A 25,476-nucleotide genomic window follows, 5' to 3' on the forward strand; every position below is an offset into this window, starting at 1 on the left:
AGGACCCCCGCCCACTGAGCTCCCCCCCCCATCTCGGTTCCGGCGGCAGGGTGAGGGTGTGCTGCTGTTTTGCAGTGGGGGCCCCCTCCTGGCTTAGCTGGCCGTGCTAGGAGCCCCCACCCCCCCATCCCCATTGCAGGCTGCACACGGTGCCCTCCCCAGCCAGCCATCCCTCGCCAGGGTGGAGCATGAAGCTGCCAGCGGGAGCATCCTCAGCCTGTCCCCAGCAGTCGGGTTCGCTCCGCCGTTTTGCTGGTGCCCGCAGCCTGGCGGCAGAGGGGACCCCGGCCCCCCCCAGATCGGGGGGGAGCTCGGCTGGGGGGCTCTGCGGGAAGGGGCGGAGGCACAGGGTGTGGAGGGGATCGTGCAGACCCCCCCTGCTCTCCCAGCTGCGGATGGACCAGTGACTCCAGGAGCAGCCCTGTGCCCCCTCGAACGCCAGCTAACGGGGGTCCGCTCCTTTGCTCCCCACAGATCTGAGCAGCGGCGGGGGGAGCGTCTGTGCAGCCCGCCCCAGAGGGGAGGTGGTGCTGCCACCTGACCCCACAGTCCGGTAAGCGGGAGCTTGGGGAGAGGGGTTGCGGGGGAAAGCTGCCTCCCATGGATCTGAGCCGGGAGGTGTGTGGACTCTGCCTTGGGGGGAGGGGGGAAGCGACCGCTCCCCCTGCCTGACTGATGCCCAGGGAAGATCCCCCCCGGGGGTTCCGGGTGGGGGGTGTTGGGGAATCCTGCCTCGTTTACATCTTTAATCCCCCTGAATTTATTTGCAGCTCCTCCCCAATCGAGGAAAGGTGCACAGAAAAAAAAGGGGGGGGGGATTTGGGAGAGGTAAAATTTGGGGGGGGTGGAGGGAGCTGGTCTGCATGTGTCCAATTCTGCATTCCTGGGCTGTCTTGCTGGAAGGGGAGGACCCAGACACCAGGGCAGCCACATGGGGGAGGGCGGGGGGGAGGGAAGGGGCGGGGTGAGATTGCTGGGATGTGTTGTGTGTGTCTTGGTATGGGGGGCTGGGGGCACAGGAGACCTGGCCCCAAGAGGGGTGGGGGTTGGAGAGATGGTACTGGGCTGCAGGGGCCTGACTCTGGCTTTTGTGGATTTAAAAAAAATATTCCAGACAGCAGGGGGTTGCCCCTCCCCTGCCCTATAGAACTGCCCCCCAAAGCTGATGCTCCCCCCCACCAAACTTCCCCCTCCAACCTTGGGGAGCTCCCCCTACCCCCCCAAAGACCCCCCACCTGGGGCTCTTCCCCCTCTACAGAGCCATCCCACATCTCCCCCAACCTGGGGCACTGAGTCTCTACTCCGGGTCTCACTGCCCCCCACATTGCTGTCATCTTGCCCCTGGGGCTCTCCCCTCCCCCAGCTCTCCAGGAAATTCTGTTGCCTGAAACAGCTTGGGCTCAGCTGTCTTCTGTTTGATGAGGGAGGTGATCTCCTCCCTTGGAGGGCAGGGTAATCGCCGCCCCCTGCTCCCCTGCCATCCCCAGTACTGGGGTGGCCTAGGGTCATGCATGAGAACTGGACAGCAAACGGAAAGTGCCTTGCACTGAGGGGATGGGGGCATGCATGCAGTGCCTTGCATGGGCGGACAGGAGGGGATGCATGGGCAACATTTTGCATGGGGGATGTATGTGCAACACACAACAGTATGGTGCATGTATCCACCCAGCCCTGCATGTACAGGGACCCTGGGCCTGTACTAATGGTGCACACCCATGCATGGGGTCACACACTGACAACCCACAGTCACAGCCACGACCCACCTGGAGCAGTGCCTTGCATGCTCACCCACAGCTCTTGCACACCTGGAGCAGCACCTTGCATGGTCATCCATGGTCCCTGGAGCAGTGCCTTGCACATGCTCCCACATCCCTGCACATCCAGAGCAGTGCCTTGCATGCTCATGCATGGCCCCCATGCACCCAGAGCAGTGCCTTGCACACACACTCATGGTCTCCATGCATCGCCTCGCATGCTCACCCGTGGCCCCCGTGCACCCAGAGCAGTGCCTTGCATACTCTTCCACAGTCCTGTTCACACTCTGGTGAGACACCCCCCTGCCAAAGAGTTCAGTATGGAGGCACCTGGCATGGTCTGAGGTGAAGTTCATGTGCCCCCCCCCCAGCCAGCCCCACCCACTCCTGCAATCCTAGCCCCCAGGTCTGTGGAAGATGGTCCTGGGAAGATGGTCCTGTGCATGTTCACCAGCACAGTCTTTGCACACTTACCCCTCTACAAGTGAAACCCTGCTACACTCACTTGAGTTTCTCCTTGCTCACCTTACTGTCCCTTAGTGCAACCCTCGCACGGCCACATTTAGCTTGCAGAATGTTACTCTGGGGAGAATTGCAACCCCTTCCCACTGTGTGTTGTTTTGCAGGACTGCAGCCCGCTTGGCAAAGGGCATCTCTCCTCATGGGGAGGAGGCTCCTACCTCCAAACTGGGAGAGAGGAGAGTTGCAGGGTGTAAAGTGCTCCCAGTCCCCCCACCCGCCCTGTATCCCAAGTCATGGGGAGATCACTGGTATAGCTCAGCCTGGCACAGGCTGCAGGGACAGGAAGGCAGCTCGGGAATGGGGGGGACTCTGGGGATGGGATGGGGGATTGCAAGGGGCACAAACTCCCTGGGGATAGGGTGGGAGGAATGGAAGTCAAGGAAGAGTGGGGGCTTCTGGGACATTCAGTGGGGTAGGGAGGGCCCGGGGTGGAGGGCTCCTCCAGTCACTGGTCCCCAGCCCCATCTCTGGGGGGTCCCCAGTTGGTGCTGATGCAGGGGGGGGTGTGGTTGTGGGGGTGAGGAACCAGCACAGGGGAGGAGTGTGAGCTGAGGGGAGTTTGGAGGGAGGAGGGGGCCAGCATGGGGGGTTCTTGAGCTGTGGGCACCCACCGGGATGGAGGGGAGTGTCCACACCAAACCTCACCGCCTCAGCAAATTAATGGGGACTCCTAAAAATCCATTAAACTCAGCAGAGGAAGGGTCAACCCCTGCAGTATCTCCAGCCCCAAGACCAAGGAGTCACCCCCCCCCCCCACATGGACACAGGCCGAGTGAGGGGCTGGAGTTGGGGCACACACCACATTCACAAGCTCTGCCAGCACCTGGTTGGACGGGCACTGGTGTGGGTTTGGGCTCTGTATACTAAACTGGCTGAGGGGGTCACTCCCAACTGCTCCCCCTGACCCTGCCATGGGGACAATCCTGCTGCCCCATGGCGGGGAGGTTAGAGCCCCCTAATGCAGCCTGATGGGGCAGCTGGTGCTCAGCAGGGCTTGGAAAGGGCACGAGGGGCCCCCCTCCTCTCAGTAGCCATCTGGGGCAAGCACCAGCCCTGTGGTGCCCAGCTGGGCCCAAGCATCATTTATGTCTGACTGGTGCTGTCTCTTGACCCATAGAGCACAGATGGGTCCTGTGAACCAGCTACCAGCACTGCCTTGAACCACTGGCATGGATCATGGGGCACAGAGTCAGAGAACCCAGGAGTCCTGGCTCCCAGCATTCTCCTCTCCCTCTCCTGCCTCCCGCACTCAAAGAGCAGAGAGGACTGGGAACCAGGACTCCTGGGTTCCATTTCCAGCCTGGGAGGGGAGTGGGTCCAGTAGCTGAGGACTCCTGGGTTTTTAACCAACGCCCTGTCTCCAGGAGGGGAGGGAGACGCAGTGGGCAATGGAGGCTGAGCTGGATGCAGTATGTTTTGCGGCCTCCCGTGTTAAAGGGTCAGATCCGTTCTACCCCAGATCCTCCCAACGTCACAAGGAAGCAGCCGCACCCATCCCCTTCCAGCCCACAAGGAAGGGGATGACCTCCCAGCCCTCCTCCCCACCAGCCCCACTAGGTACCGTGTGTCTTCCTCATTCCTCACTATGCCCCCTCCTCTCTTGCAGGTCCTGCCTGCCCACCCCTACTCCCACCATGCCTCACCTGTCCCACCTTGGGGCCTCTACCTTCTTCCTCCTCCTGGCCTTGAGCCTCCCGCTGCACCAGGCCAAGGTGGAGGAGGGGCTGAGGAGTCCAACCCAGGGAGCATCATCGCTGGATGGGGCTAATGTCAGCACCTTGTGCCAGGAGGCCTCAGAGTGCCAGGAGGGAGTGATCCTGCCCGTGTGGCTACCCCAGAACCCCTCGGTGGGCGACAAGGTGGCCCGGGCCATCGTGTACTTCGTGGCAATGATCTACATGTTCCTGGGCATGTCCATCATTGCCGACCGCTTCATGGCCTCCATCGAGGTCATCACCTCGCAGGAGAAGGAGATCACTGTGAAGAAGGCCAATGGTGAGACCAGCACCACCACTATCCGCATCTGGAACGAGACAGTCTCCAACCTGACGCTCATGGCGCTGGGTTCCTCAGCGCCCGAGATCATGCTCTCCATCATCGAGATCGTGGGCCACAACTTCCAGGCAGGCGACATGGGGCCCAGCACCATCGTGGGCAGTGCCGCCTTCAACATGTTTGTCATCATCGCTGTGTGCGTGCACGTGGTGCCCGAGGGCGAGACGCGCAGGATCAAGCACCTGCGCGTCTTCTTTGTTACGGCTGCCTGGAGCATCTTCGCCTACATCTGGCTCTACCTCATCCTGGCCTGCTTCTCCCCCGGTGAGGTGGAGGTGTGGGAAGGCCTGCTCACTTTCCTCTTCTTCCCCATCTGCGTGGTGCAGGCCTGGCTGGCTGACCGCCGCCTCCTCTTCTACAGGTACATACAGAAGAAGTACCGCGCCGACAAGGCCCGGGGCCTGATCATTGAGACAGAAGGCGACGCAGCCCTCCCCAAGCTGGAGGTGGAGTTGGACAGCGCCCAGGCCAGCGGAATGGGCGAGGCAGGCAAGGACGGGGACGAGGAGGCCCGGCGTGACATGGCGCGCACCCTGAGGGACCTGCGGCAGAAGCACCCAGAGAAGGACATGGAGCAGCTGATTGAGATGGCGAACTACCATGTGCTGGTGCAGCAGCAAAAGAGCCGGGCCTTCTACCGCATCCAGGCTACCCGCATGATGATCGGAGCGGGCAACATCCTGAAGAAGCACGCAGCCGACCAGGCGCGCAAGGCGCTGAGTCTGCCGGAGGTGCGCCCCGAGGACGACAACTCGCTCACCAGGGTGACCTTCGAGCCGGCGCTGTACCAGTGCTTTGAGAACTGCGGCGCCGTGGTGCTGACGGTGGAGCGGCGCGGTGGCGACGTGGCCCGCATGGCCGTGCGCGTGGATTTCCGCACCGAGGACGGCACGGCCAATGCCGGCTCGGACTACGAGTACGCCGAGGGCACGCTGCTCTTCCAGCCGGGAGAGACGCAGCGCGAGATCCGCGTGGGCATCATCGACGATGACATCTTCGAGGAGGACGAGTACTTCCGCGTGCACCTCAGCAACGTGCAGGCTGCCTGGGCCGAGCCGGGCGCTGAGCCGCCCCCCAAGGCCTGCCTGGGCCCCGCCGCCACTGCCACCGTCACCATCTTCGACGACGATCATGCCGGCATCTTCACCTTTGAGGGCGCCTCGGTGCGGGTCAGCGAGAGCGTGGGGGCCGTGCGGGTGCGGGTGCTGCGCACCTCAGGGGCCCGGGGCTGCGTGGCCCTGCCCTACCGCACCGTGGAGGGTACCGCAAAGGCTGGGGAGGACTATGAGGAGGCCGAGGGCAAGGTGGAGTTCCTCAACGACGAGATCACGTGAGAGACATGGAGGGGGGAGATGGGGGAGCGCCGAAGGGGAGCAGGTACAAAGGGGCAAGGTCGGGAAGGGCAGGGACAGCAAGGTGAGGGAGAACGGGGCTGGGGAAGGTTACAAGGATCAGGCAGCAGGGCTTTGGGGGAGCAGTGGGAGGAGGGGACAGCTGCTGAGGGGGCAATCAGGGTGCTGGATAGCAGGGAGAAGGGCACCTGATGTGTATGTGAGGGGGACAATGGCCAGGGAAAGGAGGGTCAAGGACAAGGTGCGTGTGGGGTGGTCAGAGGAGCAGGTATCTGGCAGAGAACCAAGGATAACAGGAGGGCCATGGATGGGGACTGAGGAGCACCAGCAGAGCTGGAGGGCAGAGCCCAAGGCTGGGCTAGCCGGGGGCTGCACATCAGTGTGGAGGGGCACTGGCAGGGGGCTGAACGAGGCAATTGCTGGAGCAGCCATTCTCCCCAATGGCTGAGCCTGGAGCCCATGCGGGGTGCGTGAGCATCTTCACTTCAGCAGAGCTGGGAGCAGGGGATGTTTGTTGCAGCTACTTTGCAGCTCCAGATACCAGGGGTTCAACCCCAACCTCCTTGGGCAACTGGTAGATGAAATGGAAAGCAGGGGGCACCGAGTCCCCTTCCCCACACTGTACATGGGCTCCCCTCCTCCATCCCTTGCCCCCGACCCCACTCCCCAATTCAGTCAACTGCACTGAAAATGGAAAACTAATTTCAGAGAAGGATAAATTCCCCCCCCCTTCACCCCTCCCGGTGTCTCCATGGCAACAGTGAGCTTTCCCCCCAGACATGAGCCCAGACAAGGGGTTGGGGGAGCCCTCGATCTCCTGTTCACCAGTGCAATTAGGGGGGAGGGGCGTGCATGTGATGGTGGTGAACCAGTGAGTGTGAGCAGGTGGGAAAGCGGTCATGCCCCCCAGGCGGGAGCAGAGCCCAGCACACCAGCACTCAGGTGAGGTGGGTGCAAATCAATGGGGCGCAGCCATGGGCTGCCCCAGGAGCTCGCCGGCCTGCAGCGGGGTAGCTCAGGCCAAGGGTGCGGAGTGGGGGATATTAGGGCTCTGTATTGGGGGTCAGTGATAGTGGAGATCAGGGAGAACATTAGGGCCAGCTGGGGTGTATGGGGAGGGCACAGGCTGTGCTGAGGATGTGAGACGCTCTGTGCTGAGATCCCTACAGCTGGCAGATAAACCTCCCTTGCTCCCCCTCTGCTCTTCTCCCCCCACACCGCCCCAGCTGCTCCCAGCACCGCCAGAGCGAAGGGCCCTTTGTGCTCATAATTAGAGAGCAGAACAGATGGCGCGTGGGGGGGCGGGTACAGCCAGTGACTGCGCTGCCAGGGCCTGATCCCCAAGTGACCACATCCGGGGGGGTGGGGTTTGCAGGGAGCCCACAGCTGGGATAGCAGGGGGCTGGGGATCAGGACTGAGGGGGACTAGCGGAGCTGGGAGGGCAGTGGACTGTGGGGTAGAACTGAGGGGCACAGACAGAGCTGTGTGGGGGAGCCCGCAGCTGGGATAGCATGGGACTGGGATTGAGGGGCACCACAGAGCTGTGGGGGGAGCCTAGGGCTGGGTGAGCAAGAAGGGTGGGATCGAGGGGCACCTGCAGAGCTGGGGGGACTCCCCGGTTCAATAATGGGGTGAAGCAGCCGATTCCCCTGTGCTCTGTTAAAGGCCAATGGGATTGTGGGGCCTGGAGCCGCCTCCCCAAATGGCCCAAGCCTATTGGCTGATCCCCCTCTCCCGCACTCAGCTCTGCAGCATCCATTAACCCCCAACCTGCTGCTTGACATTTGTGGGAAGGGAGGGGAGCGATGAGGGGGGACAGAGATCTGTTTGAGGGGCGGGTGATGGGTGGGCAGGGAGGTGTCGCAGTGGAGGGGCTCAGTGGGTGGTTGGGGGAAGGGAGCAGAGGGGCGGTGTTCGCAGCTGTTCCCTTTTGTAATTACCTGCCCCAAATTAGCTTTGAGTTGATGCCAGCTGGGGGCAGGGGATAGTGGGGGGGGCAGCCTGGGTAGCGGGCTGATTGTGTACAAGCTAAGATGGTAGCACAACCCCCTCCTTATGGGGCAAGGTCACCCACCCCAAAACAGGGGCCCCAGACCCTCACCTGCTCCAGTTGGAGCAGACAGCCCAGGATGAGCACCCCCTGCTCCTCACATGCAGCGGCCTTATCACCCTGTGCCCCACAACCAGCACCCCAATCTCACCCTGTACCCCACAGCCAGCACCCCCATCTCACCTCGCCTCCCAATTTTTCCCTCTAGGAAATTCATCGAGATTAAAATAATCGATGACGAGGAATATGAGAAAAACAAGAATTTCCACCTGGAGCTGGGGCCCCCTGAACTGCTGGAGATGGGGCTGCGGCATGGTACGGGGGGCGAGGGCACAGTCCATGGTACTGGGGGGTGCAATGTGGATGGGGCGCTGGGCAGCACAGGGAAGTGGGGTGGGGGAAGCCAGAGACTAACAGTCCCTCTGCCTCTTCTCACCACAGGTGACTCTAATGAGAACCGCCCCACTGAGGGGGAGGAGGGGACCGCCATCGCCAAGATGGGGTGTCCCAGCCTTGGGGAACACCCCAAACTTGAGGTGGTGATTGAGGAGTCCTATGAGTTCAAGGTAAGTGCCCAAGTGTGTCCCTTCCCTCCTCCCCCATGCACTACCTGTGCCCCCTCTGCCCCATCCCTCTGGCTCCCCATGTGCCCCTTCTGCCCCCCCCACCCTACACCACCCCTCCCCAATGTCCCAGTTGCCCCATTCCCCCAGACCCCACAGCATCCCGTGCAACCTTTCCTGCCCCCCTCACTCAGGCACCCCACCAGCCTCCCTTCCCCTGCTTAGCTGGGCCAGAGACCAAGTCCACCAGCCTCCCCAGAGGACATCTCCCACACTCCATACCTGCCCCCCACGTGCTATCTGCTCCAGTGCCCTTTCTGGCACAGCAGAATGGGGCGCAGAGGGATGATGCACCAGACTCAGGGACAGTTGCTCTCTTACCCCAGGAGTCCTTCCGCCCCCCACATACCTCACACAAGGCTGCCCAAGTCAGGAGGCCATTGAGGGGCACACATAGAGCCCAGGTGTGAGGGGGCGGTTCCCTAGGTACACCACCAGCCCCCAACATCTTCCTGCAGCTCCCAGCCTCCCCCCATTGAGCATCTCGGCTCTGGGCTTTGCTCCGCTCTGCCCCTATATTGCCATAGCTCCCACAATGGGCCTTGGGGCCAGAGCTGTCCCTTGGGTAGGGCAAACCAGGGCGACTGCTCCGGGCCCCGCGCTTTGGGGGGTCCTGTGGGCTGGTGCAATTGGCGAGTGCGGTCGATTCTGGAAGACATAGCGCAGGAACTAGGGGCGTGGGGGCTGCCACTGATGCACAGCGGGTCCCCCAAGCTGGCGGGGGCTGATTTGTCCCAGGCCCCACACCCCCTAGAGATGGCCCTGCCACCATCTCAGCCCTCTTTATTCCCCCCCACACACAGAGTACTGTGGACAAACTGATCAAGAAAACCAACTTGGCACTGGTTGTGGGGAGCAGCAGCTGGAGGGAGCAATTCGTCAGTGCCGTGACGGTCAGCGCTGGTACGAAGAGGTGGGGCTGGAGGAGGAGAGGCTGGGGGAGTGCACCCCACCCAGGGATGGGCAGGACTTGGGGGGGACCCTATTCTCTCCTGCCCCAGGGCACAATGAGGAGGTGGGTGAGGAGCACTGGGGGGCTACAGGGAGGCAGTGGGAATGGGTACAGGGGGTTATCCCACTCTTACCTCTTCTCCCCCCCCGGCCAGGGGATGAGGACGAGGACGAGACAGGCGAGGAGCGGCTCCCGTCCTGCTTCGACTACATCATGCACTTCCTGACGGTGTTCTGGAAGGTTCTCTTTGCCTTCGTGCCCCCCACCGAGTACTGGGGGGGCTGGGCCTGCTTCCTTGTCTCCATCGCGCTCATTGGGGTGCTCACTGCGCTCACTGGTGACCTGGCCTCGCACTTCGGCTGCACCGTCGGCCTCAAGGACTCAGTCACTGCCGTGGTCTTCGTGGCCCTTGGCACCTCCGTGCCTGGTGAGTGGGGCAGGGGGACTCCACACAGGGGCTCCATGGGGCGAGGGGCTCTGTGCCTGGTGTCACGGAGTCAGGGCTATGGCCCAAGCCTATAACCAGTCTCCTGGGAGTGACCTCTTTAGCAGGCTGGGCCCCAGGGACCCACAGCTCCACCGGGGCAGGCCTGTGGCCTCCGAGATTGGGCCTTTCGGCAAGAGCTTTCCCTGTATCTCTCTGGGACTTCCTGCAGCAGGTCCAGGCAAGCCAGCAGGAGGCTTGGACTGTGCCCCTTTCCAGTTGCAATGCTCCCCGGGCACTGAAAAGGCAGCCTTTTCTAAATGGGGTTCCCATCGATGAGTCACCTGGCTGCTACAGCAGCTAAAAGTACCTAGGTTAGCACAGAGGAGGGGTTAAGCCATAGCTTACCCATGTCAAATCTGATGGGACAGCCAAGCTGTGCTGGACTGCAGCTCTGGCGCTCTCTCTCTCTCCCTCTCCCCCTTGTCTGTCTTCCCGGAGTGTTAGGTGTTGATGGTTCAGTCCTTGGGCATCTTTTTGTCTTGTGGGATGCTCATGGATTTGGGTCGGTTTCAGCCTGTTTAATGGCCCTGTTTGTTCCACCCATCTAGCCAGGCAACACCCACATCTCATGCCTCCTGCACTATCTTCGCAGGAGACTTACACTTATTTGTTACAATGCAAAGTGCAGAGGGAAACTGAGGCACACATAGGCTTCATAAAAATAATACAGAAAATCCCCATTTTGTTATGTGTGGTGGGAGGGGGGTGTTGCATGCGGGGTGGGGTCTCTGTTTTGGGGTGGAGTGGGGCAGACGGGGGGTTCTATGCTTGGTTAGCAGGGGGTGGTAGGGAATGAGGCATTGGGTGGGGTGCTGTACTAATTCCCTTCCCCATGTCACCCCCTGCATCACCCCCCCCCACTAACTTTTCTCTTCCCCTCTGCTCACTCCTCCAATGATCTAACTGAACTCTGCCCCAGTAACCCCCCATGCCTCACTCAAACCCTCCCCCTGCACCGTCACTGACTCTATTTCCCCTGACCCTATTAATCGCTGTCCCTCTGTCTTGCCTCCATTAACCCCTCCCCCCATTAACGCTTCACCCTGTCCTCCCCCATCAGCTCCTCTCCCGCCATTAACACTTCACTCTGGCCTGTCCCCCTCCCCACTAACCTGCCCTCTTCCATTGCAGACACCTTTGCCAGTCGGGCAGCGGCAATCCAGGACCAATACGCGGATGCCTCTATCGGCAACGTGACGGGCAGTAATGCAGTCAACGTCTTCCTAGGCATAGGGGTGGCCTGGACCATTGCGGCCGGGTACTGGGCCAGCCAGGGCCAGCGCTTTGTGGTGTCGCCGGGCACGCTGGCCTTTTCCGTCACGCTTTTCACTATCTTTGCCCTGCTGAGCATCGCTGTACTGCTGTACCGGCGCCGAGCACCTGTGGGGGGCGAGCTGGGGGGTCCCCGCACCCCCAAAATTCTCACTGCCCTGCTCTTCTTCTGTTTCTGGCTCCTCTACATCCTGCTGGCTGCTCTGGAGGCTTACTGCCACATCCAGGGCTTCTGAGGGGTGGGGAGACCCCCATTCTCTGGCTGGTGGGACCCCCTCCAGCCTCAGTTCTGGGTGGGGAGAACTGTCCTGCCCCAGTTCTTGGGAGGCGAGGCCTCTGGCTGGGGGTGGGAAGTACCCACCAGCTCTGGGGAAAGCCCCTCACAACCCCTGGGAGGCTATGCCCCCGGCTCAGTGCTCGGGGGTGAGGGGACATTACAGCTGCTGCAGGAGCAAAGGACATTCCAACCTCCCCCATTGCCTGCCCCCCCTCAAACTGTAGTCCCCTTTCCCCACCCTGACACCCTTCCAGCTCTGGGGAAATCCCCAGCCCCCACTCAGTTCAAAAGGGGACAAAGGACATTCCAAGTGTAGACTGTCCCCTCCAGTGTATTTTGGATTTAGCTGGGGTCAAAGGTCATTCCATCCACACCCAAGAGCCCCTCCTGCCCCAAGCCCCTGCCACCAGCTGTTTCCCCACTTATGCCATGAGGTAGCAAGGACACAAGAGAGGGTAACTATGCCTGTAGGTGGCAGGATAGTTGGGGGGGTTGTGTTAGCAGGGGCTGGCACACAGCAGCAGCCCCACCTGCAGGGCTGCAAGGGTCAGCACACAAATTGGAGAGGGGGCAGGGGAAAGAGGGTCAGTCTCTCTCTCGTCCACTTTGTTTTTAAACCTCCCTGCTCTCAAGCACAGGGAATCTTGTGTCCCCCCAAAAAGCACCATTATTAATGGACTCTCACTGGGACAAGGGACAACCCCCGGGATCTCAGTGGGGGAAAAGGCTCCAAATTCAATATTAGGGTCACCCCCATTGCCCTCCAAAACAGCACAAAGTCTTGCTAATGAAAATAGCAACAAATTGGGGTTCATTCCCTCCTGTCCATTCCATCCCATACAGAGCCCAGATTTCTATTCTGTTGATTTTATTTAAAAAGATAGAAAAGAATATTTTATTTTGTATTTAACAACAACAACAGAGCCCCACGCTCCAGATTCCTCCCCGGAGAACTGGGCTGTGGAGATAACTGATGCAGCCATACCCCCCTTCCGGTGCATGGTCTCTTGTCCTGGCGTCTGCCTTTTGTTAGCATTTGTGAGTCAATATATGTGTTTGCACTTGTCCATCTGTCCGTCTGTGTCTGCCTGTTGCTGGCTGGTTAGACCCCCAATGTTTCCTGCTCCTAGTAGTTCCCCCTTCCCCGTCACACCCCCAGTGCCTGCATCTTTCATTTGTTTGGGGAAAAAAAAAAAAAAAAAGAGAAACATAAAACTTTGTACTAAAAGTGTTGTGTCTTTGTGCTTCAGGGCAGGGGGGACTGGCTGGGGGAGCATGGGATGGGATACGGGGCCTTTCCCGCCACTTCACCAGGTCTGAGGGCCATTTCTTTTGGCTTCAACAGGCACCAGCATTCCTTGGCCTTTGGCAGAGCTCTACGGGCTGGCCCAGCGGGGACATGCCCCTTAGCTGGGGGGGACAACCCAGGCACCAGTGTTTACCTCTGCACTACAGTGGGCTGTGAACCTGGTGAAGGGGGTGGGGGAGTTGAACAGGGAGGGACCCTCCTCTCAAACTCCCAAGTGCCAGCTGGGAGTCGCAGAGCAGCAGCTGTGTAGGGGGATGACACCTCCTCCCACCCACAGAACCTTCCCAGGTCCCCCGCCCCCATTGCTGGGCTGTGTGTGTGGGGGGGGAATTTAGCCCAGCCCACAGCAGGTACACTGCACCTTGGGTTCACAGGGGGAGCTGCTCTGTGGGCAGGACTCCCCCCACCAGAGAAGAGGCTAGTCACTCCCTGCAGGCAGATTTATTGAAATTCCACATTACAGACAGCCAGGAAAAAAGTTAGTCAGGGGCATTTTACCCCCTATCCACTCCCCCAATACAAAATAATCTGTAGAAGAATAAAAGGCTCTTATGTTACATCTGTCCCTGGGGAAGGAGGTAGTGTCACACCCAGCTGCCCCCCCCACCCCACAAAAAAACTACAAAGATACAAATCAGTAAAAAATAGGATTAAAAAAGATTTTATATAAAAATAACCCTTTTTATCCTGCTCTGAGGTTCCCCCAAGGATCAGCCCCAGGTCATGGGGGGGGCACAACAGGTTACCCCCCCACAATCTCATCTTTGGGTGGGGGTTGTCAGGGCAGGGAACAGCCCCCACTTCACAATGAGGCAGCCCCCTGGCAGCATCAAGCCCCCTGAATAATCTGTGGGGCAGCCTCTCCAGAGGCATCAAGGTGGGGGTTGCTGATTAAAAAAGTAAAAATGTATAAAAAAAGTGTGTGTCTTAGTGTATTTGCAGTGGCCCCACCCCATGTAGCCCCCCACCCCTGCACCCCCACCTCTTAGAACATGCCAAAAGCAGAAACTGTGTGCCCCACTGGCCCAGTGCACGGAGGGGGCACAGTGCCGCCTCCCTCTCCCCCCACAGCACATGCTGGTTGCAGAGGGTGTGGAGGCGCCAGGGCGACCCCACGACTCAGCAGTGGTCTCCCTCGCGGAGTGGCTGGGGAGGCCGTGTCAACCAGCATGGTGTTCTCCGCAGCAGGAGCTCCGGGCCAGGCCCCCGGCTGCTTCACAGCACAGTGCTCTCACCCTCCTCTTCCTGAGGGGCAGCCCGCGGGTGCCCATTTCTCTCCCCCACCTCCAGCTCAGCTTGGAGGAAGCAGCGGATCTCCTGGGGCAGCGCCTGCGCCTCCAGCTCGCACTCCCGCTGCAACTCCTCCACCAGCTGCAGGGGAGGGGAGAGGGGGGTTGGTGGGGGGCACCGTGGGAAAGACCCCCCCCCCGACTGTACTAGGGCCTGAAGCTGCACAATCTCTCCTCTACACTGCAGGCACCCAGGGCTCTCCGGGGGATGACCCTAGAACAGCACCAGCCCCCCACCTGTGGCACTCACTCCCGCAGGGTTTCCCCTGCTAGGGCAACTGGGCCCATGGGAGACACCCCCTGGCACGACCAGTCCCACCCCCTCCACACTCACCCTGGGCTCCTCCTCTTCAATTTGCTGTAGGATTTCCTGGTGCCCTGCCACAAGCTTCTCCTGGCGCCGCTTCTGGGCTTCCTCCAGCTGCAGAGAGGGGGCAAGAGAGCGTTTCTGGGGGAGCAGACCAAGGGAAAGGGGTGCTGCGAGCCTGTCAGTGCCCGAGGAACGAATGAGGGGCAGGACTAGCAGGAGAGCTGCCCCCACTAATGCCCAGATCTTACAGGGATCCCATGTGTCTGCGGAAGCACAAGTGGGGCAGCTGGCTGTTCTCTCCCCCCGGAATGGTCAATGTGGGAGGCAGAGCGAGGCAACGTGGGGGGCACTCACCCTGCGGATGGAATTCACTGATTCGTTGATGTGTCTCCTGTTAATCTCGGTCAGCTCCCTGCAGGGATATGGGGGAGGAAGAGACAGACCATCAAGCAGGACAGCCCCTTCCCACAAAGGGTCAACTCCAGCCTGACCACGCTCAGAACTGGCTGGGACATACCCCCTGCCCTCCCAGCACAGGGATCTGTATGCCCCATCTATCCCCCAGTGACACAGGGATCCCTGACCCAGGATTCATATTGCCTCCCGTCCCCACTGCCCCCATGTGCACTGCGGTCCAAAGCCCTAGCCCAGCCCCAGGAGTGGCAAGACATGTGACCTCCCCCAGCACTGGCCCCACCCCTGCTAGCTCCCTCCTTCCCTGTTCCACCCCTAGCCCCTGCCCCCCACTAACCCCTTCCCCCCCCCCAGCAGCTCACTCCCCTCCTCTCCACACTAGCCCAACACCACTAGCTCCCACCTGCCCCTGCCACTCACACATCTTTCTTCTGCTTCTCCCGGGATTTGGCCTCTGTGATGCTGTTGTGCCGCTTGCGGTCCAGGATTTTCTGCAGCTCCTTCTTCTCCCTGGGGAGGGGCACAGATCTATCAGACTTGTGGGGAGCAGTGTCCTGGGGAAACTGCCATCACCTGCCCCCACCCCCAGCACCCACCTCTCACTGGTCTCCTTGACTCTCTTCAGCTGGGCAGCCTGGCAGTCCTGGGCAATTTCCCGCAGCCGCTGCTGGGCCTTGTGGGTGGGAGGGCGGGTGGGGACAGACACGAGCAGTGTCAGGGCATTTGCTGTTAGATCCGTGACCCTGGCACCCTCCCTTCCCCCAAACTCTCCTCCCAGCTAGCAATCCTGCGCTGCCCCCCACCAAAGTGCTGCCCTTGCATTCCACGCCCCCATCCCCTCCCCTCCCAGCTCCAGAGCCCCTTCCTCAGATACCCATGTGTAGTTCCCCCGCGGTTGCAGGGGATCTTTGGGAGCTGCCCTGTGCCCTCCTCCGGAAGGGCACCTGTTTCAGCTGCCCCTTATTCTGATGCTCCTCTGCCCGTCCTCCTAGGTACCTGTTGCAGGTGCTCCTTTTTGCGGGCTCTCTCCACCTGGTGCTGGGTTTCCCGCAGCTGCAGCAGTCCCCGCAGCTGCCCCTCCTGCAGCTCCAGCTTCTGCCGAGACACTTCCTGCTCCAGTGCCTCCAGTGAGCCGTTGGCACTGCAAGGGACAGAGACTGTCAGCACGGTGGGTGCTGTGGGTCGGGATTGAGGGGCACCAGCAGAGCTGGGATAATGGGGGCTGCGGATGGGGACTGAGGGGCAGAGTTGCGGGGGGGAATCCTAGGGCTGGAATAACAGGGGGTTGTGGGAGAGGCAGTAGTAAGGGCTGAAGGTCAGGACTGAAGGGCACCAGCAGAGCCATGAGGAGCCACTCACTCCTGGTGCCCACGGCGCAGGCTCCGTTCCACTTGGGAGCGGCGCCGGAGGCTGTCGCTGTGCAGCTGGTGAGCCTGGGTGCTCTGCTTCTTGTTGAGGCTGGAGATGTTCTTCATGTGCTTCTTGCGTAGTTCCTTCAGCTCCCGGTACTGCTTCTTCAGCAGCTTGATGTAGCCCTTTTGCTGCCGCAGCTCCTCCAGGGACTGGGGAGCCACCTCTGGAACAGAGTGAGGGAAGGAGGGTCTCAGCATCCCCCAATCCCTGCATACACAGGAAGCCAGTGCTGAGATGCAGCTGCCTCTGGGGAGGGGCACAGGGGGCTGGTAACAACAAAGCTGCCTCCTCCCACCACCCCCAAGCGGAGGGATGTGGGGTCAGTGGGAGGCAGTGTCCCATGCTTGGGCGCAGTCCTTACCTGCGAGGACGCTAGCAATGAGGTCATCCCTTTGCCCTGCAGGGAGGAGGAGGCAGTGGTTAGGGGGAGGCAAGAGGAGAAAACTCATCCCAATCTCTTTCAGCCCCCACAAAGGGCTACAGTTCTGAAGACTGGACTGGATCTCAGGGGTCTCTCCCATTATGCACCCCACACATGCCACAGGGATTGGCTCCATTGCACCATGACTCTGTACTCCCCATCACAGGAGAACCCCCCATCCTCATGCAGCCTATGAGAACCCCTCCCTTTATAGGGGACGCTCCCTCCCCCACATTAAAGGAAAGCCCTACCCAGCAGAGGGTGCCTCCCCCAGCTTATAACCCCGGCCCTCCAATGGGGACAGGACTCAGGGATCCCCCTTGCCTGGGCTGGCGACACTAGGGCTGCCGGCAGGGGGCAGCAGGACAGTGGGCGGCTGTCGGGAATCCGTGGGGGGCTCGGCCACCACATCAGCTCGCTGCTTCCCAGACGTTTCCCGCGGCTTCTCTGAATTCTCCTGGGGAAGAGAGGGGTTCGAGGATGGGTTCAGTGAGGGAGACAGAGGGCTCCCCTCAACCTGTCCTCAAGATCCACCGCCCACCAAAACGCTTGTTGACTCCTTCCTAGAGCCCCCACCAAGCCACACCTCTAGACGGAGTGAGATCCCGCCCCTCACCAGTACCCCATTATCCTCAGACTCAGATCCACTGCCCCCCAACTAGCCCTAAGCACCCCCCATCTGCTACCCCATTCCGCTTCTCCCTCAGAGCCACTACTGCACACACCCTCTCTCTCCCAGATCCATTGGCCCCCATCCCCCACTCACTTCACTGTCTCCAATCAGTGCCACCAGCTGTTTTGCCCGCTGGTCCATGAGGCTGACGTGTTTAATGGGGTTGATCAGGGCCTCTGCGTAGTCTAAGAGGTAGAAATAGGAGGCTGAAAGATGCATGGGAGGGAAATTCCCACCCAAGTCCCCACCACAGCCCCCCCCGTTTACCCTCTCGCCCCCACCACATCCCAGGCCACACTCCTTCATCCCTCCAAATAGACACCCTCTTCCAGAGACACCTCATCAGCCCCAGCTCCCCTCCAGCCAGCCCCACAGCAGAACACCCTCCCATCTGTCCCCCATACCCTGGTGGTCATCTGGGATATAGTCATTGGCTTCTGTGTAGACCAGCAGGGCGGGCAGGCTCAGAGGCTGGTTGCTCTCACTGCGCAGGCAGATGTAGTGGTACCCTGGTCGGGAGGTCACAGAGACGGGGGGAGGAGGGGTCAGACCAGACCAAATGGGGGGGAGCACCTGGGGTTTATGGGGGAACTGTGCCACCCCATTGTTGGGGGCTGGGTAGGGAGTGCCCCATGACAAGATCACCATCCACAGGGGACGGGGACAAGGCTGCCCACAGGGTCCTAAGGAGGGGAGAGCTGACAGAACTGGGGGTAGGGTGGGGGTAGGGGCAGAAATAACTGTAGGGGGCAAGAGCAATGCATCATGGGGCACAGCAGGGGAATGCAGCACCTCCTGCACCCTGCTTGCACTGGGAAAAGTGCATGATGGGGACCACTGCAGGGGGTTCTGGGTAATTCACATCTCACAAATCCCTTCCCCATTGCCTCAGTGACAGGCCTAGAGTAATGCTTGATGGGACCAGGTCTAGCGCTCATGGGGGGAGGTTGTGGGGTAACCAGCACGTCCCCCATCCCCCCATTGCCTTGGCGACAGGTGGGATGGGGGCAGGGACCTCAGGCGGCTCCGCTTACCAGACCGGATGGCTGAGACAGGCAGGATCCGGTGCCCGACAAATTTACCCCCCTCCTCAAAGACAGCAATGCGCAGGGACGCCAGCGTGGGCAGCACCACCTGGGGGAGCAAAGCAGGTGTTAGATGCTGCCCCTGGGACCCACAGGAAGGGAGATCACCCACACCTGGGCTGGGGCAGAGGCTGGACACTCTTCCGGCCCTGCCCACCCAGTGTTATCAGCTGCCCCCATCTCTTCCCACTGCTGCTCCAGCAGCCTTACCTTGGGGAAAACGAAGGGCTCCTCATCCCAGACGGGGTTGAAGGAGTTCCCCTGGGACGGGCGCGTCCGGAACTTGCGCTTGGTGTCGACGGGGAGACCGAACATGTCTACTTCCACGTAGATGCCCACCCGCTTGTCTGACAAGAACTGCCCCGAAATTATCTGTGGGAGGGGGGGTGGAAGAGGGAGAGAGAGAAGGGGTCAGAGTCACTAGTGACCGCCCACATACCTCTGATCCCAGCTGACACGCCCACGTGCCCCCAACAAGCTCCAGCCCCACTTGCCCCCATGCCCCACACACCCATGTGCCCACAATACACCCCATCCCCCCGTCATGCCCACCAGGATGGGTTGGCATCAGCTCCCCAGCTCTCACCTTGACCTTGACCATGTTGGCCACAATGCCATCCACGATGTTCTCAGTGAAGGGGTCAAAGGGCTTGTCCTCACGCCGCATGAACTCAGGCTTCAGCAGGTACCCACTGCGCCGGTTGTACTCAAACATGCCCAGGTTCAGCTGCATTGGCAGGTCTGGAGCGTAACAGGACCCTCATGAGGAGGTGGAGATTAGGGGCAGGGCACTGAAAGACTGTGGGGAGCCCTAGAGAGTTGGGATGGGGAACTCCTCATTCACCCCCACCCCGACACACTGGCACAGCCTCAGTGGGGGAGGGGGTGCCAAATTAATGGCACTAAGAGAGAGGTGCTGAGGGAACATGACACAGTAACGACTCCCAGGGACTCCAATCGCACTGGGGTCCCCCTGCACCAGGGATTGAGAGGCACTGGCAGAGCTGCGGGATAGCTGGGGGCTACGGGTCATGACTGAGGGGGATCCTCACCGAGGGACTGGAAGTTGAGTGCCACCATCTGGCAGCCAGCGTTCCAGAAAAGCTGGGGCATGTAATTGGAGGAGTCGACCCGTGTGCCCTTGGGGTAGATGCGGCTTAGCTGCTTCTTGTTGTATCTGGGCGCATGGCGGGGTGTCAAGGTAGTAGTGGGAGACAGTGGCCAACAGCCCCCCCAGGAGCACCTGCTCCTACCCTGCAGCTCAACATCTCCTATGAACCAACCTTCCCTTTTCCTGCCTGCCCCACTATCCCCCCACCGCTCCCTGCCCCCCCCCACCAAATCTACCTCTGCCTTCCCCGACACCCCCACCACAGCTCCCTGCTCCCCAGTACTGCCCCCGGCAGGATACTCGACAAATTCCATGGGGCTCTTGGTGAGCTGCTCCAGCCCCTTGGTCTCCACGAAGGACGACATCTCGAAGGACTTGTCCCGCTCTATGGGCGGTAAGGGGAGTGCATTAGTGCCCCCCTGTGGAGAAACCCCTTCCAGCAGCATCAGCCCCCAGCCACACCTCCATGGTCAGCAACACCCATCCCTCCACTGAGCCCACCCAGACAGCCCTGCCTCCCCCACAGCCCCACCAGATAGCCCTCCTCAAATTCCCCTCCCCCTAGACCATCACACCCCATCCATCCTCACAGATATCCCTGCCCACTCCTCCACTCTCGCTCCCCTTGCCGCTCAAATCCTATCCCCACATAACTCCCCAAGCATTCTGCCCCCAACCAAGCCCACTGCATAAAAAGAGCTCCTACCCCCCAGCCTCTCAGATCTCAGCGCCCCGCACCTCTCTGCCCCCCCAGACAGCCCCCCACACTCACTGCTGGCGGCCTGGAAGGATTTGAATTTGACGGGTTCAATGTAATTCACCAGTGTGGACATCTCTTCGGTGGCATTCACCTCACTGCTGGCCGTGCCCTGTGCGGGGTGGGGGTGAAGGGTCAGGGCAGCCAACTTGCAGGTCCCAAGGCCACTTTCCCAAGAAGTAAAGTCCTCTCTGCAAAGGTTCAGGGGCTGGGCAGGCACACCTGGCTATCGACCGCCCACATCTGCCATTTCAGTGCTGCTCACATCCTAGTCACCCCCACCTAGTAACCCCCCACCCATGTTACAAAGCAGGGGCCAGGAGGGGAGATCCCCCCCTCAGGGCAACCCCTGGAAATGGAGCCCCATGGCCCCCCTTTACCTCATCTGTTGTGGGCTTCTTGGGATCTGGCTGCTCTTCCTCCTCCTCCTCTTCGCTGTCAGCTTCCCGGTCTGGGGGTGGGGTGGGGGAGAGAAGCGTTAGAGATCCCAGACCATCAGACACACTCACCCTTAACCCCCCCAAGAGTCACTCCACCCCCTGCCCCCCACCAGGGAGACCCAACCTCGCTGCCCCCCAGCCTCCCCACGTTGCCTTGCATGGGATTGTCACTCCAATGCCCTAGCCCCAAACCCCACTACAGTCCCCTTCCATACACAGGCGCCCCGTCGCTCAGACCCTTTCTCTCAACACCCCCCTGGGCTCTGATGTGGTGGGAGGGGATGTTAGTGATGGGACATGCCTCCCTCCCTCCCTCCCCACTCACCAATGGATTTACGGGGCTCTGCCAGCTTGGCCAGTCTCTCCGGTGGCGCCTTCTCCTCCCCATTGGCAATGACCGGAGGGGTGGCCCCCTTGTGCTGCTCGACATAAGGGGAGCCTGGAGGGGGAGGGGTGTGAGCACCACAGAGTGGAGGGGGGGCACCTTGTCCCCCAGCTCCCCAGTGACACAGGAAATGGAGGGCAGACCCCACATCTAGAAGGGATGTTTTGCTGTGCAGACCCCACGGCAGGCCCACAGCACCCATGGGGGGTATCGTATTCCTGCCCCACCCACAAGGGGAAAGCTCCATGGGCGGGGAACATGCTGCATGGTTGCAGGGAGAGGGGAGATCGTGGCCAGAGCCTGGAAGGGAAGCACTGCCTGATTCCTCTCTCATCAGCTGTGATGGGGGCCAGGCTTGTCTACGCCCAAGGTGTCCCTGAGGTTGGTGGGGAAAGGAAGTACAAAGCCCAGGGTGCTTGGCAGGAGGGAGAATGAGGGTGGCACTGGACATGGGGGCAGTGAGCGCAGATCCAGTGGGTAAGTACCTGGCCGAGGCTGGCACTAGCTGGGAAGGGGTACATACCCCATGGGAGCCAGGGCGGATTTGGGGTATGTACCCAATGGGGGGCGGATCCAAGGTACATACCCTGTCAGGGGTGGGGCGCACTGGCTGAGGAGGGGTACGTACCCGGTGGAGGCAGATCCAGGACAGTCTTTTCTCTCTCCCTCATTTTTTACATCCATGTGCGGAATGAATTTTGTTATGTGCACCAATATGGAGATGATGTGTGACATATCACCTCCATACTGGTGCATATAACAAAATTCATGTGGTGCGGCCAAGCAGTTCAGAGTGTGGGAGGGGGCTCAGAGCTGGGGCAGAGGGTTGGGGTGTGGGGGAAGTGAGGGTTCTGGCTGGGTGTGCGGGCTCTGGGGTGGGGCTCCCCCGGGATACAGTGGGGATAGAAGACTCCCCCCACAGCTCTCTCTCCCCGCAGCAGTATCTGGGCTGAAGGGGAGAGACACCTGTCCCCCGTCCGCAGCAGGTCCAGACGAAGGGCTCCTGTCCCCCAACGGCAGCAGGTCCGGGGCTGGGCTGGGCTGGGCTGGGGCCGGTGGACGGGCGCCATGGCAGGTCTGGGGCTTGGGGAGAGGTGCTTAATAGGCAGCTGTGCAGCCACACAACTTAGAGGGAACTTAGATCCAGGGTACACACCCTGTGGGAGGGTGGCACTGGCCGGGGGGGGATATCCAGGTTACATACCCTGTGGGGGGTGGGGCGCACTGGCTGGGGAGGGGTACGGGAGATCCAGGTTACATACCCTGTGCGGGGTGGGGCGCACTGGCTGGGGAGGGGTACGGGAGATCCAGGTTACATACCCTGTGCGGGGTGGGGCGCACTGGCTGGGGAGTGGTACGTACCCGGCGGGGGCGAGGGCAAATCCACAAGGCCTGGCCCCGCATCGCTCACGGTGGACTCCAGCAGGCGCTTGCGGATGCTGCTCCCCTCGGGGCCCTTGCTCGCCCGCCGCTGCCGCCGCTTCTTATTCTTCACCAGGATGCGGCCCATCAGCTCCTGGGGGCTGGGCAGCACCACGCCTGGTTGCAGCTGGGGGGGACAAGGGTTAGAACAAGGCCAGTCAGCCATGGGGGATGGAGACCCTATGGACACCTCCATTCTCTCCCCCCAGACTCCACTGACCCAACTCCCTCCTCCAGACACCCTGTCTGCTCCTCCATGCCCAGATATTCATGACCCATTTATCCACCCCCCAATCCTCCCCCCACTTCCCCACACTCTCCCGAATACCCACAACCCTGACCTCCAGCTTCTTGATACACTTGCCCCCTATCCCCCATTCCTGGATACCTCTCCTCCTCCTCTCCCCCTGGTACCTCACCCCCATGCCTAGATATGCCTCTTTCTTGCCCCCATGCCTGATACCCCCTTCCTTGCCCCCCACTTCAGCCACCTCACCGGGTATTTCTCCAGGGGATCGATCAGTAGTGCATCGCCAAAGATGCTGCGGCAGTACTCGGCCATCTTTGCCTGCTGCTTGGCCCTGAGGGCAGAGTGAAGGGGCCATTAGAACTATGGAGCCCCAGCCTCTCCCAGCAGGACATGCCCCAGGGAGCAGGATGGGAATACTGGTGGGGGGCCATGGGGATTACTCACGAGTCAACATGGTTTTCAAAGGACAGGATGACAGGGAACGGGGAGGTCTTGAAAGCGCTTTCAGCAATGGCCTCTATCACCTCCTAGAGCCGGGGGAGATCAGAGTCAGGGCTGGCATAACAAGGGGCTGCTGGTTGGGACTTAGTGCACCAGCAGACCTGGGGGAGTCCAGAACCGGAACATCAGGGGACCATGGGTCAGGAGCTCAGGACTGGGGGGGGGGGCCCTAGTATCTTAATGGAATTGTCACAATCCTGGTGAAGCTGTCATAAGCAAATTAGGGAGACGTGGTCTCGATTATATTACTATCAGAGGGGTTCCAAACTGGATGAAAGGCCCTACTCAAAGGACAGTTATCAATGGTTTGCTGTCAAACCGGGGAGGGGGCGGAGAAAGAGGAAAGAAGTATCCAGTGGGGTCCCACAGCTCGCCCAAGGGTCAGTCCTGGGTCCAGTACCATTCCACATTTTCAGTAATGACTTGGATAGTAGAGTGGAGAGTGTGCTCATAACATGTGCGGATGACCCCAAGCTGGGAGGGATTGCAAGCACTTTGTAGGGCAGGCTTCGAAATCAGAACGACCTTGCCAAATTAGAGAAGAGGTCTGAAATCAATGAGATGAAATTCAATAAAGACAAGTGCAGAGTATTGCACTTAGGAAACTAAAATCAGATGTACAATTACAAAATGGGGAAGACCTGGCTAGATGGTTGTATAGCTGAGACGGAGCTGGGGCTGATAGTGAATCACAATTCGAATGAGTCAACAACATGATGCTATTGTGACAAAGGCTAATATAATTTGGGGGGAGGGGGTATTAACAGGTATGTCGTATGTATGACATGGGAGGTAACCGCCCTACTCTACTCAGCACTGGGGAAGCCTCAGCTGCAGTACTGTGTCCAGTTGTCCGGTTCTGGGCATCACACTTCAGGAAAGATGTGGACAAATTGGAGAGTCCAGAGGTGAGCAACAAGAATGCTAAAAGGTTTAGAAACCCTGACCTAGGAGGAAAGGTTAAAAACACTGGGCTTGTTTAGTCATGAGAAAAGAAGACTGAGGGGACCTGCTAACAGTCTTCCAATATGTTAAGGGCTGCTATAAAGAGAATGGGGATCAATTGTTCTCTATCACCCCTGAAGGCAGGACCCTAATGGACTTGATCTGCAGCAAGGGACATTTAGGCCAGATGCGAGACAGAACTGTCGGACTCTAAGGGTACCTCAGCTCTGGGACAGGCCTCCCAGGGAGGTTGGACTCCCCTTCACTGGAGGTATTTAAGAACCGGTTGGGCAAACTCCTGCCAGGGAGGGTCGATGTTTATTGGTCCTGCTTCAGCACAAGGGGCCGGACTTGGTGGCCTCTTGTGGCCCCTCCAGCCCCACAACTCTGGGAGCAGGGGAGGGTCCCAGGGGTGCGTCGGTCAGCACCTTGAAAGGGATCTCGGTTGTCATGGTGAAGCCGTGCGTGATGAAGGGCTCTTCGTCCTGGGGCCGCCCCTTCCAGCAGTCAAGTTCGATGCAGCGGCAGCCACTCAGCAGCACCTGGCGATACATCTCCACCGAGGAGTTCCCCGTCAGCTGGCCCGCTGGGGCAGGGAGGGACAGGTGTCAGCCATCAGCACCCCATGGACGCCCTGACCCTCCCAGACTCCAAACGCACAGACCCCCGCCCATACATACAGACCCCCGGCACACAGCCCTGACCCCGTAAACCCACCCATGCCACAGACCCCCACCCAACCCTCATACTCAACTCACAGACCCCCAGCCCGCCCATACGGACCCTCAGCGCACAGTCCTGACCCTGCAAACCCCATACTCAATTTACAGATCCCCGCCCTGTCCATATATACAGACCCCCCAGCACACAGCCCTGACCCCACCCAAACAACACAAACACAAACCCATTGATCCCCAACCCCCAGACCCTTCCACGTGCACACCCACCTCGCATGCTTGTCCCCCCTCCCCCGCCAACTACCACCACAGGGAGGAGGAACAGGGGTCTATGAGGGGGGATGTGCTAGGGCCATCCCTAGGGACGCCGGGGGTCCCCCAGACCATCTTGGCAGTTGCAGAGCTCAGAGCGTGCTAGGGGATAGCCTCCCCAATACCTGCAAGGTAGGTGTTGTGGAAGGGGTTGATGGGGGGGCAGTTTGGGCCCCCCCGCACCTGTGAGGTAGGTTTTGTGGGAGGAGTTGATGGAGGGGTGGTTCGGGGACCCACACCCCTATCTGTGAGGGAGGGGTTGATGGGGGTTGCCCGTACCTGTGAAGGAGGGGTCGATGGAGGGAAGTCTGGGGGCCCCGTACCTGTGAGGTAGGTGTTGTGGGAGGGGTCGATGGGAAGTGGTTTGGGGGGGGGGGGAGGCCGTACCTGTGAGGTAGGTGTTGTGGGAGGGGTCAA

General features: G+C 60.3%; 2 protein-coding genes across 11 annotated transcripts in view; one reads left to right on the forward strand and one right to left on the reverse strand.

Moving 5' to 3' along the window:
- Positions 1 to 13,546, forward strand: LOC140914293 (sodium/calcium exchanger 1-like). 4 transcript variants are annotated; one of them, XM_073351750.1, is made up of 7 exons: positions 2 to 553; positions 3,883 to 5,661; positions 7,943 to 8,049; positions 8,176 to 8,300; positions 9,161 to 9,260; positions 9,464 to 9,736; positions 10,928 to 13,545. In XM_073351750.1, exons 2-7 carry the CDS (start codon positions 3,911 to 3,913, stop codon positions 11,302 to 11,304), a joined length of 2,733 nt encoding a protein of 910 aa, XP_073207851.1. In that variant the 5' UTR covers positions 2 to 553; positions 3,883 to 3,910; the 3' UTR covers positions 11,305 to 13,545. The 4 variants fall into 4 exon arrangements, with proteins under 4 accessions (XP_073207850.1, XP_073207852.1, XP_073207851.1 ...); XM_073351749.1 differs by having other exon boundaries at positions 1 to 553; positions 7,943 to 8,300; positions 10,928 to 13,546; XM_073351751.1 differs by lacking the exon at positions 10,928 to 13,545 and having other exon boundaries at positions 1 to 553; positions 9,161 to 9,270; positions 9,464 to 9,538.
- PLCB3 (phospholipase C beta 3) overlaps positions 12,197 to 25,476 on the reverse strand; it is a 23,152-nt gene continuing 9,872 nt past the window's right edge. Inside the window, exons 11-33 of one of the 7 annotated variants that reach the window (XM_073351745.1) lie at positions 24,499 to 24,656; positions 23,069 to 23,151; positions 22,871 to 22,955; positions 22,315 to 22,501; positions 20,893 to 21,006; positions 20,508 to 20,578; positions 20,143 to 20,239; positions 19,671 to 19,755; positions 19,312 to 19,436; positions 18,846 to 19,000; positions 18,470 to 18,631; positions 18,209 to 18,308; positions 17,579 to 17,683; positions 17,268 to 17,359; positions 16,826 to 16,958; positions 16,442 to 16,477; positions 16,027 to 16,243; positions 15,664 to 15,808; positions 15,264 to 15,340; positions 15,088 to 15,177; positions 14,608 to 14,665; positions 14,278 to 14,364; positions 12,197 to 12,507 (exon numbers count right to left, since the gene is read on the reverse strand). In XM_073351745.1, the coding sequence (XP_073207846.1) occupies positions 12,493 to 12,507; positions 14,278 to 14,364; positions 14,608 to 14,665; positions 15,088 to 15,177; positions 15,264 to 15,340; positions 15,664 to 15,808; positions 16,027 to 16,243; positions 16,442 to 16,477; positions 16,826 to 16,958; positions 17,268 to 17,359; positions 17,579 to 17,683; positions 18,209 to 18,308; positions 18,470 to 18,631; positions 18,846 to 19,000; positions 19,312 to 19,436; positions 19,671 to 19,755; positions 20,143 to 20,239; positions 20,508 to 20,578; positions 20,893 to 21,006; positions 22,315 to 22,501; positions 22,871 to 22,955; positions 23,069 to 23,151; positions 24,499 to 24,656 (2,477 nt within the window). In that variant the 3' untranslated portion in view covers positions 12,197 to 12,492. Of the gene's footprint in view, positions 12,514 to 13,636; positions 14,026 to 14,277; positions 14,365 to 14,607; positions 14,666 to 15,087; positions 15,178 to 15,263; positions 15,341 to 15,663; positions 15,809 to 16,026; positions 16,244 to 16,441; positions 16,478 to 16,825; positions 16,959 to 17,267; positions 17,360 to 17,578; positions 17,684 to 18,208; positions 18,309 to 18,469; positions 18,632 to 18,845; positions 19,001 to 19,311; positions 19,437 to 19,670; positions 19,756 to 20,142; positions 20,240 to 20,507; positions 20,579 to 20,892; positions 21,007 to 22,314; positions 22,502 to 22,870; positions 22,956 to 23,068; positions 23,152 to 24,498; positions 24,657 to 25,476 lie in introns of those variants that run through there. The other 6 variants (XM_073351744.1, XM_073351742.1, XM_073351743.1 and 3 more) reach the window with 6 other exon arrangements.

Source organism: Lepidochelys kempii, chromosome 7 (assembly GCF_965140265.1).
Source record: "Lepidochelys kempii isolate rLepKem1 chromosome 7, rLepKem1.hap2, whole genome shotgun sequence".
Taxonomy (NCBI): Eukaryota; Metazoa; Chordata; order Testudines; family Cheloniidae; genus Lepidochelys; species Lepidochelys kempii.

Bases quoted from the DNA above. Each gene is read 5' to 3' on its own strand.
- LOC140914293 (XM_073351749.1), top strand. From the start codon at position 3,911: ATGCCTCACCTGTCCCACCTTGGGGCCTCTACCTTCTTCCTCCTCCTG. The intron at 9,261-9,463 runs GTACGAAGAGGT...CCCCCCGGCCAG, and splicing joins TGCCGTGACGGTCAGCGCTG to GGGATGAGGACGAGGACGAG. The intron at 9,737-10,927 runs GTGAGTGGGGCA...CTTCCATTGCAG, and splicing joins CCTTGGCACCTCCGTGCCTG to ACACCTTTGCCAGTCGGGCA.